This window comes from Equus asinus, chromosome 8 (genome assembly GCF_041296235.1).
Source record: "Equus asinus isolate D_3611 breed Donkey chromosome 8, EquAss-T2T_v2, whole genome shotgun sequence".
In the NCBI taxonomy this organism is placed as follows: domain Eukaryota; kingdom Metazoa; phylum Chordata; class Mammalia; order Perissodactyla; family Equidae; genus Equus; species Equus asinus.
The window spans coordinates 28,264,281-28,275,047 of record NC_091797.1 but is presented as its reverse complement, the minus strand read 5'-3'; the positions used below and the strand labels follow the sequence as shown (position 1 = coordinate 28,275,047).

At 57.4% G+C, this 10,767-nt stretch overlaps 1 protein-coding gene across 14 annotated transcripts; it reads left to right on the top strand.

Annotated features, from left to right (window-relative positions):
* Positions 1-2,408: 2,408 nt before the first annotated feature.
* MAPK13 (mitogen-activated protein kinase 13) lies at positions 2,409-10,492 on the top strand. Of its 14 annotated transcripts, none has more exons than XM_044776551.1 (13): positions 2,415-2,629; positions 3,460-3,589; positions 4,605-4,735; positions 4,827-4,922; positions 7,421-7,529; positions 7,716-7,745; positions 8,154-8,201; positions 8,327-8,441; positions 8,589-8,660; positions 9,196-9,275; positions 9,514-9,592; positions 9,728-9,904; positions 10,159-10,492. In XM_044776551.1, the coding sequence occupies exons 1-13, from the start codon at positions 2,511-2,513 to the stop codon at positions 10,239-10,241; spliced, it is 1,269 nt and encodes a 422-aa protein (XP_044632486.1). In that variant the 5' UTR covers positions 2,415-2,510; the 3' UTR covers positions 10,242-10,492. The 14 variants fall into 14 exon arrangements, with proteins under 14 accessions (XP_044632487.1, XP_044632490.1, XP_070371118.1 ...); XM_070515014.1 differs by having other exon boundaries at positions 2,458-2,629; positions 4,827-4,885; positions 7,446-7,529; XM_044776552.2 differs by lacking the exon at positions 4,605-4,735 and having other exon boundaries at positions 2,409-2,629; positions 4,827-4,885.
* The last annotated feature ends 275 nt before the right edge of the window (positions 10,493-10,767 follow it).

The following is a 10,767-nucleotide window of genomic DNA, read 5'->3' as shown; positions in this document are numbered from 1 at the left end:
CCCAGCTGAGGCCCGAGGTGGGGGTCAGTGTCGGCAGAGTCTGAGGCCTGAGTCACTTCCTGATCATTGCTTAAGAGGCGTCCGGAGCCACAGCCTGAGTGGCCAGCTCGTGCCCTTGCAGGATTGCAGCCACTTGGGCAATGAGCACTTCCCTGGTATTCCTCACCTTTCCGGGCTCAGCTCTGCCAGCTCAGGTTTCTGAGACCCACAACAGAGAGGCTGAAGCCCTGCTCCCACCTGGAGAACTGGATCCTCAACCCAGAAGGAAACCTAAGTCTCCCGGACAACCCTGTTGCCTGTGCCCAGCCTTAGGCTCTGGCTTTCTGGACCCACCCCAACCTCAGAATCAGGGTGCCTTCCACTGGCACCACCAACCCCAAAGTTCTGAAACTCCAGCAGCCCTCCCCAGCACGGAGCCCCTGCCCTGTCCCCCCACAGGGTCTCAGGGCTGGAGGAGGGCTGGGGCAGAGAAGAGGGTGGGGAATATGTCAGAGAGCCCAGGGCAGGATGTACTGAGGGAGACACGGCTTGATCAGTGGACATGTCCTCACGATGTGGGCGAGGCCGATGATGTGAAACGCAGGCCACCTCCTTTAAGGAGCAATGCCTCTCAACCCAGAGACACTGCATAGCCTTGTGGCCGAGAGCATGGACTCTAGAACCAGGCTACCAGCTTCCCCATCCCAGCTCTGCCCTTTAACAGCTGTGCTACCTTCGGCAAGTTACTTCACCTCTCTGTACCTCAGGTTCCTCATCTCTAAAATGAGAATAATAATAGTACTGACTCATAGGCCTCTCACCAGGATTAAGGGAGTTGTGTATGTAAAACACTTAGAATAATGACTGGCACATGGCAAACACAGTGTTCATTAAATAAATATTTCTTCACTTCCAATGGGCTGGCTCTTCCAGTCATTCTCCATACAGTTTTTGATGTCCTACTGTGTGCCGGGGATGAATAAGACAGATTCTGTGCCTGCAACGCCTGTTGGGCACTTCTGTGGGATCCCAGCACCCTCCCACCCCTGAAGGGTCTTCTAGGCTGTGCCTGAGGCTGCAGGAGTGTGTGGGAGGGGCTGTGGCACAGGGTTTGGGGCTTGCAGACTCCCTAGTGAGGACCCCCAGCTTGCTGGAGACCACAAGCAAGTTCCTTTCCTTCTTTAAGACGCCCTCTGTCCCTTTGACAAGGTGAGGCAAGTGGTCCCCACCCCTTCCGCTACCCCATCCCCGGGCCAATGAGGGGTCAGACAAGTCAGGCGGGCATCCAGGCCACTTGCTGCCATTCTCTGCCCTCCAACCTGTTCCTTGGAGGCCTCTGTGATTTTTTTTTTTTCTTGCTGAGGAAGATTCACCTTGACCTAACATCTGTTGCCAATCTTCCTCTATTTTGTATGTGAGCTGCCGTCACAGCATGGCCACTGACAGACAAGTGGTGTAGGTCTGTGCCCAGAACCGAACCCTGGCCGCCGAAGTGAGCACACTGAACTTAACCACTAGGTCACAGGCTGGCTCCTCTGTGATTTAATTTGAGCACAGAACCTTCTTCAGGCTGCACAAGCCACCAGACACAGGTGGCAGAAGACCCTAGCTTGTCATTGCCCTCATGGGGTATTAGGAAGCCAGCAAAAATTGTGTTCAAGACTGGAAATTTGAACCTGGACTGGATACTTGATATTATAGAATTAGTGTTATTAATTTTAGGTGTAAAAATAATATTGTGGTTATATCTTTAAAATAATCCTTCTTTAGAGATACAAAAAATATTTATGCATGAAATGATGCGATGCCTTGGTTTCGCTTCAAAATTATGGGGCTGCAGATGAAACAAAATTGACTAAGAGTTGATGTAATTGCTGAACCTGAGGGATTGGGGTCAGGCAGGGTCATCAGCGCCTCACTATCGTCGTGTGGTCCCGGAGGCCCTCCAGCCGGGGAGCTGGTGAGCAATGCAGAATCCTGACTCCACCCCAGAACGACTGAATCAGGATCTGCACTGTAATAAAATAAAATTCCCAGGGGATTCGTGTGCACGTTTGTGAGAAGCCCCGAGCTCTTCTGTCGACTTTTGTGTATATTGGAAACTTTCCGTAATCAAAAAGTGGTGGGGTTTGGTTTTTCCGAAATTGTCCTCGAAATCTCCGGGGAGCAATTCCTCCAGCGTGCCGGGCTGGAGAGAGCCGCAGGCCCCGTCGTGCCGCCCTGCCCCTGCTCGGGGCCCCAGCACCGCCGGCAGCCGCTGGCTCCCGCAGGGCGGCTCACCTGCCACCTCTGCTCGGCTCGGCGGGCGCGCACCTGGGCCGGCGGGCTGGCGAGCAGGCCCGGGCGTGGCCGCGCGGCGCACCTGGGCGAGCCGGCAGGTGGGACGCGCGCGGGCCGGTCCCCGCCCGGCGCGGGGGAGGGGAGGGAAGGGGAGGGGCGGGCGCGCCGGGGACCGCGGCGAGGACCGTGCCGGAGCCCGCGGGCCGCGAACGCAGCCGCCGCGCTGGGGCCGCGGAGCTCGGGAGCCCGGGATGAGCCTCAGCCGGAAAAGGGGCTTCTACAAGCAGGACGTGAACAAGACCGCCTGGGAGCTGCCCAAGACCTACGTGTCGCCGACGCACGTCGGCACCGGGGCCTATGGCGCCGTGTGGTGAGACCCCCGGGCCTGCGCGCCGCCGGGGGGCGCGGGACGGACGGGCGGCGGGCGCCCAGGCGCGGGGCACAGGGGACGCCTCCCCACCAGCCCGGGCAGGACAGCGCACCTTCTCTGCTCTTCCGCCCAGCCTCGGATGTCCCGTCTCTTGCTGGGCGCTCGGGGCCGCGCGCCCGCCACCTTGACCGAGGACCCCAAGCCCAGCGCCCGGTGGGCTTGGAAGACCCTCCCGGGGCGCTTCCTGGGCCGAGCCCGTGGAGCCGGGAGGAGGCGGCGGGGTGGGCAGGGAAGCAGAGGAGGCGCGAGGAGCCTCTGGCGGTTAGAGGCTGGCCTGGGGCCACCCCAGGCGCCATCTCACTTTTCTCCTCGAAGTTATGGGTCTCTGTGGGTTGAATTAGGACTGGGTCTGGTTCTCCAGGACTTGAACTTTCAAGGGACCCCAGAGTTCATCCGGGCGAATCCCCATTGTTACAGAGGGGTACACTGAGGCCCAAAGAGGGAGAAGTGACTTGCCGAGTTGCATAGAGTGAGACTTCCTCCGCCTCTGGATCCAGTTGGCATTGACTTGGGTCTGACCCTGGCACCGTGCCCCTTTCTCAGTGTCTGCCCCCTCCCTCCTCGACCCCCACCACCCACTGTGCTGCGGGCTGCCCCCTCACATTCCAGGTGGTGGGCATCAGTTCCTCCCAGCTTAGCCTGCTGGCCAGGAGGGACTGGGGCGAGGACGGCCTCCACTCTCCCGAGTGGAGCAGCCTGGGAGGCAACACCCAGGGTCTGGAGGGGGCACTGACCCGGCGGAGAGCTGCTGACTGCCTGTGCCCCCGCAGCTCTGCCATCGACAAGCGGTCAGGGGAGAAGGTGGCCATCAAGAAGCTGAGCCGGCCCTTCCAGTCGGAGATCTTTGCCAAGCGGGCCTATCGAGAGCTGCTGCTACTGAAGCACATGCAGCATGAGAATGTAGGCTGGGCCTGGCGCTGCTGGGGGAGGGCAGGGCGCGGGGCCCTGAGAGGGTCTGACCGGCCCCTCCGCGTGCCCAGAGATGGCACAGAGGGTGCAGAGAGCCCAGGACAGGGCCAGGAGAAGAGCATCTCCTCCCTGCTCCTCCCGCCCTTGTTCCTTCTTCCCATTTGTTAAAATGAGGTGCCGGGACCTGCCGTGCCTGCTTCCCAGGAAGGTGCAAAGGGTATTTTTGGCAGTGGAGCAGACTGAGCTTGGTGAGGTGCAAACTTACCCTCTCACTGTTATGAGGAAATGGGCATGAGGAACTTGTCATTTGTTCTAGATCTAAGAGCTGGTGCCCAGAATCCTGGTCAATGCTATTTCCACATGTGATCTGATAACAACAACAACAACAGTAATAATAATAGATGCTCACTGAGCAGTTATTATGTGCCAAGTGCTGCTCAAGGACTTAGTGTAAACTGACATTAAATCCTCACAATATCATGTGAGACAGGTACTGGTACTCCCATGTACAGATGGGGAAATGGAGGCACAGACAGACTCACAGTTGTCTGGTTAGTCAGTGGCAGAGCTGGGATTTGAGCCTAGGTGGCCTGGGGCCAGGCCTCAGTGCATAACCATTAGGCAGTCCTGTCTGATAGAAATGGCTAGAAAGACCCGTGGCTCCGTGCTGGGCCTGGTAACCAGGCTTTGCTCCAGGGTACCTAGACTGGAAGGCAATATTTAAAATAATGATTTCTAAATATTGTGCACATTTGAAGCCCTGTTCCTCTTCAGCAGCACCCCTCCTCGTGGCCTCCAGCCTGGGGTGATCTTGCCTTTGGCTCGGAACCAGCCCTTTGGCAGGCGAGGATGGATGTGGTAGGAGAGCCAAGGTCAAGGGCAGGGAGCCTGGAAGGCTTGGCCATGTGGCTCCCTGCTTGAATTGAGGGTGGGTTTGTGCTGCTTGCCCTGAACACCAGACTTGGGGGCAGTGAGCACAGGAATGGCCACCTCCCCTTCTCCCCAGCCTGACTCTCCGTCACTGTGCACTACAAGCCCCCTCCCAGTTAAAGGGGTTCCTCCTCCGCCTCTGCCCAGCCTACAGCTCCAAGAAGGCTGGACACCTGCCTCCTGCTGGAAATGGTGTATTAGGACAGGGTGGGTGGTCCTGTTCATGGCTGGGGCCCCAGGGGAGGGGAGGAGAGGGCAGCAGGGGCTGCCCAGCCCTCACTGGCAACCTTCTCCCCAGGTCATTGGGCTCCTGGATGTCTTCACCCCAGCCTCCTCCTTGCGCAGCTTCCACGACTTGTGAGTCGGGCAGCACTGGGTTCCAGGGCATTCGCAGGTCTTACTTGCCACTCGGGAGCAAGTTGGGGGAGGGTCCACGTTCTCTCTTCTGGGTAGGGGGGCTTCCCGCCCTGGCAGTCCTGGTGCAATTCTCTCTGGAGAGATTCTGTCAGGCAAGGGTGGAGAGAAAGGCAAGAAGAAGTGGGAGGGGCTTTCCCCACTCCCTGGGGGCCCAGGGGTGGGTCTGGACTTTGGGGCTCTTCCTAGCTTGAAGCGTGGATCAGGAAGCCTTGGTCACTCTGGCTGCTGGGGTGTTTGACAGCATCATACAGAACCAGAAAAGTTTTTTGCTAAATGCATGGCTTCGCTAGTGCGACACCTGGTCTAAAATTTAGGAACCTTTGGGAGAGTGGATTTTTTTTTTTTTTGATCCTATTTCAAATGCAGCTGAAGGTCTCTTTGTTAGGATGCTTTTGTTTTAAATGTAATGCAATAATTTTGAATGGAGTTTTTTCCTATAATGCCAGCTGCTGGGCTTAGCATTGAGAATGTAAAGCGGCCAGACGCTCAGTTGGGGGTGGGGGCACAGTTTCTAAATGACCCCTACCAGTAGTGTGGTCAATGTTCTCAGGCTGGGAAGAGGGCTGGAGACTGCCTGGGGGCCTTCCCAGAGGAGGCAGCGTTTGAACTCAGTCCTGCGGGATGAGTGGAAGTTTGCCTGAGGTGGAAGGGGGTGAGGGCCCCTGGGTAGAAGGAGCTTCGTGGGCAGAGGCCGTGATGCATGAAAGAGACTGGACTGTTCAGGCAGAATGGAGAAGTTCAGTGTGGCTGGTGGAGGCTGACGGCGGGTCTGATAAGGCCAAGAGTTCAGACTTGAGCCCACAGGCAGCCTCAAGTCCGTGGAGGTTTCGAGCAGGGGGGTGATGTGGTCTGATCAGATTTTGGAGATGCACTCTGGTGGCAGCGAGAAAGGAGCAGGGAGCAGCTCTGAGAGGAGAGAGAGCCTTGAGGGTAGAGTTCGAGACCCAGACTTCCATCCAAATAAAGCAGAGGTGACGGGATGCCGAGAAGAGACTTGAGACCTGTCGGGAGGCAGGACTGTCCGAAGGTCATATGCGTTGGGATGCAGTGGCTGGGAGAGGTGGCGTAGGTCGGGGATGCCAGGCTCCTGCTTGGAATACAAGGCTGAAGAGGAACAGCTCTTGGGAGAAAGATTATGAACTCCAGTTTGGACACTTCGCTTTTGAAGAGCCTGTGAACATTCGACGTTTAATCAGCAATTCCAAATACATCTGGAGCTTGGGGAGGTCTGGGCAAGTATGTGGATTTGGGCCAGAATAATCACGCTTGGCTGACAGCCGGACCCAGCGACAGGCTAGTGTAGAACCTGGTGCGATGCTGTTGATTAAGATAGCAACGTGGAAGAGAAGGGACAAGAGGACGAGCAGCTGAAGAGCTGAGAGGGCCCGACGAGGGGTAGAATCGGCAGCCAGTCTTGAGGGAGTGTCAGACTTTGCAAAAGGTCTGATAGGAAGAAGGGAGGGTGGTGAGGGGGTGCTGTTGGGCTGTCATTGGTGGTCTTGATCCAAGCAGTTTGGGTGATGGGGCGGCAGCACACGCCAGGCCGTCAGGGGCCTGGAAGTTAAGGCAATGGGGTCGAGAAGTGTGGACCACTCTTTCTAGAAGTTTGGTCTGGGAGGGAAAGAAGGAGAAGGGGCGGTTACTTGAGGAAACAAGGTCAAGGGAAGGCGATGTGAGACTTCAGCAAGTTTGTTGGCAGAGAAGAAAGAACCAGGGTCCATGTGGAGGTGAAAGACGAAGGCGGGGAGGGGGTCGTGCATGGAGCAGGGTCCCCAAGGGGGAGGGGGTGTGGTCAGAGAGAAGAAGCCTTCAAAAAGCCACAGGCTCGTGGAGATGGCCTCCACCACATCCCTTTTTATTATTTTTTCTACTATTCCTTTTTCAATCTTTGTCCTTTTTTGTTCTGGACTTTGCTGTTATACCCTGAGTAACAGTTACATTTTGCTGACCTGACCTGTTTCACAATCACATGGGAGGGTGCAATGGTTCAGCTCCCTCCTTCTTCCTTCTTCCACCCTCCTGGAAATTGTTTTATTGTTTCCTTCTTGGAAGGGCAGACAGTTTTGGTGACGCCGTCTCAGCCGGGCATGACCCTCTCTGGGAGAAAATATTTGGAAAGAAGCAGAAGGAAATACTGGCAGATGTTTCTAACTCACAGCTGTGGCTTTCTGTGGGGCACGGAGGAGGGCAAGGAGAGGGCACCCCTGAAGGGAGGGAACACTGCTCCCGTTTGGTTTTCCTAAGCACGCTCCAGCTGAAGTGCTTACCTTGAACTCTGCCAACTGGGCGGCCGGCCGCTGTGGCCAGGCTGGGAGCCAGGAGCCAGGAGGCCCGTGCAGGGCTGGTTCTTCTTGCGCGCAGAGGTCATCTCTAAGGCCTCTGTTCTGCTCCAGCCCCTCGCCCCTCCTCTGAGCTCAGACCTGGGGCCGGGTGGGGGGGGGGGGGGACTGTTCCAGAAGCCTTCGTGCCTTGCAGCTACCTGGTGATGCCCTTCATGCAGACGGACCTGCAGAAGATCATGGGGATGGAGTTCAGTGAGGACAAGATCCAGTACCTGGTGTATCAGATGCTCAAAGGTCTTAAGGTGGGTAGGGGCCTGAAGACGGCAGAGGGGGGGTGCCTTGATGTTGAGACCTGAGGTTTGGGGGAGGCCAGTTCTTGGGGGCCGGGAGAGCACTGTGACAGGGTGGAGGGGGTTTCTGAGCCAGCCTGAAACACCCAGTATGCAAACCCAAGGCGCTGGACTCACCCTTGTCTCTCTCCAACACAGTACATCCACTCAGCTGGGGTCATCCACAGGGTGAGTGCTTTCCCTGCTCCGTCCTCAGGGGTAGGAAGGGTTCTCCACAGTGGGGTAGGGGGGGAAAGGGGGGACAATCCTCCGGAGCATGGAATGTGGATTTTTTCAGCCTCTGCCTGGGCCCAGGAAGGCCTGCTCGGAAGAATTGCTGTGTTCTAGGGAACTTTCCGGGGAAATACTGTGAACAAAGCCAGCCCTGAGCTTGGGTGTTTCAGGCTCCAAGAATCAGGAGCATTTAGAGCTGGAGGGGCCCTAGTGGACAGCTGGTCCAGGCTCAGGCTATGCATGAGGAGACCTACACCCAGAGAGGGGAAGGGGCTTGGCCAAGGACACATGCTGGGTGGGGCCGAGCGGGGACAAGCTCCCGTCTCTGCCTGTCAGCCAGTGCTCACTCTCTCCCCTGTCTAGGACCTGAAGCCCGGCAACCTCGCTGTGAACGAGGACTGTGAGCTGAAGGTGAGAAGGTCCGAGCAGGGTGGGTCTGGGGTTGGGTGGGCCCCTCTCCCCTGGGAGCCCCAGAAGCTGCTCCGGGAGCCTCGTCTCCTCAGCGAGCTCCTTCTCCCTGTGTCCCTGAGTTGTAGATCTTGGATTTTGGGCTAGCACGGCCTGCAGACGCTCAGATGACTGGCTACGTGGTGACCCGCTGGTACCGGGCCCCTGAGGTGATCCTCAGCTGGATGCATTACAACCAGACTGGTCAGTGGTCAGCTGCCTGGGGGAGGGGCCTGGGGCTGGGGGTCTCCTCTGGCAGCTTCCCAAGGCCATCTTGGTTACTCTGGGTTGACCAACTGCCGGGTCCTGGTCAGCCAGTCCAGGTGACACGTCCTCCCCTGCCCTCTGCAGTGGACATCTGGTCTGTGGGCTGTATCATGGCGGAGATGCTGACGGGGAAAACTCTGTTCAAGGGGAAAGATTGTATCCTTTGCTGGAAAAGCCAAACCACCCAGGGATTCATTCCTTCAACAGACACTTTATTACTTAAATATTTTTTTCTTAGTGCTAAAGTGATACATGCTCCCTGTAGAACAATTTTAAAATGCAGATAAGCAAAATGATGAAAACTAGAAACGTGTCATTCTACCACCGTGTAGAAACTACTTCACACACTAATTGAACTGCTGTGTGCACTGTGCAGGCGTTGATGAGAATATGCAGGGTCTGGGGGAAGATGACAAAGAAACGGATGAAGGTGACTGGATGGGGTGAGGGCTGGGAAGGTGGCACATCCAGGAGAATCTGTGGGGAGGGACCCTTAGCCCAGCCTGGCAGGTGGGAAGCCTTCCGGAGACCCGAGTCCTGAGAGGTGAACCTCTACCCCCGGAAGCGGGAAGTTCGGCCGTCTGGAGCCTGGATGGCCGCCACAGTGCCTGGGGGGAGGCTGGGGGCAGCGGGAAGGGCAGCTTTGGAGCCACCAGCAGAGAATGAGGTTGAGCCTTAACCCGCTGCCGAGACCTGGACCAGCTGACCCAGATCCTGAAAGTGACCGGCGTGCCGGGCGCAGAGTTTGTGCAGAAGTTGAAGGACAAAGCGGTGAGCGGCAAAGGGGCCTCGGCTGACCAGGGGTCAGGGGCCTGCAGGTTTGGGGAGGAGGGCTCAACTGCGCCTTCCCCTTGCCCTGCAGGTGCTCTCGTCATCATCCCACTTTGGACTCTGACCTGAGCCTTCAGCCCTGCTCTGGGCCTTTTCCGGAGTCCCTGCTCTATACCCCACAGCCTAAGCCCTGAGGGGCTGACAGTTGGGGATTATTCAGTGCTTCTCTCTCTTCCAGGCCAAATCCTACATCCAGGCCCTGCCACAGAGCCCCAAGAAGGATTTCTCTCAGCTTTTCCCGCGCGCCAGCCCCCAGGGTGAGTCCTGGGGCCTGCTGCCCGCAGGGCCTCTGTGTCTGTCCCCGGGTTGGGGGTGGGGGGTTGGACACGGGGGATGGGGGACACCTACTCCTCCCAGGCCTGGGGTGTGAGGCTCATGCTTTGTTGCTGCAGCTATAGACCTGCTGGAGAAGATGCTGGAGCTGGATGTGGACAAGCGCCTGACGGCCTCGCAGGCCCTCACCCACCCCTTCTTTGAACCCTTCCGGGACCCCGAGGAGGAGACAGAGGCCCAGCAGCCATTCGATGATTCCTTAGAACACGAGAAACTCACGGTGGATGAATGGAAGCGTAAGAGCCGCGGCCTCAGCTCCTTCCTCTCCCTGCCTGCAGCCCCTCTCTGCTCTGCCTCCTTCATTTCCAGGCCTGGCCTCAGCCGGGCCCACGGCCCCCTAGAGACCGCAGCCTCCTTCTCTCTGAGTGGGTGTGCGTTTCTTTCTCCCTGGGCTGACCTCCTGCTCCGTGCTGTATCTGGGGGAGGACGGGGGTGGGCTCTTCTTGCTCTCAGCACCCCTCCTCACCTTGAGCCCCCCTGCCTTTCTCAGAGCACATCTACAAGGAGATTGTGAACTTCAGCCCCATCGCCCGGAAGGACTCGCGGCGCCGGAGTGGCATGAAGCTCCAGTGACGCGTCTGCCTGACCCTTGGCTGAGCCTGGGGACTGCCACATGGCAGCACCTACCAAACACTGCCCCTCAGACTGATATTTATTTGTCACCACCAGGTTTCAGCCCTTCTTGGATTATAGCCTTCCCAGCGGAGGACAGAGGGCCCTCGTCCTTGTGCAGGAAGCACCTAGTAGATGCAGAATTCAAAGATGTTGGTTGGGAGAAAATAGCTCCGATCATAACTGGCCACATTAAAATGCTCTTCTGGAGATTTGCCTGTGTGTGGGGTCCTTTCCTTCCTGCTGTAGTGGGGCTGGGGGTGGGCTGAGCCGGGGCGGGGGTCTACGGCAATGATGGTGTATTAGATTCCCGGGGCTCCTGTAACAAATCACCACCAACGAGGTTTGAGGTGGGGCTTAAAGCAGCAGAAACGTAGTCTCTCACAGCTCTGGAGGCTCGAAATCTGAAATCAAGGTGTTGGCAGGGCCAGGTTCCCTCCAGAGAAGTATCTTTCCTTGCCTCTTTTTAGCTACTGGGGCTGCCAGA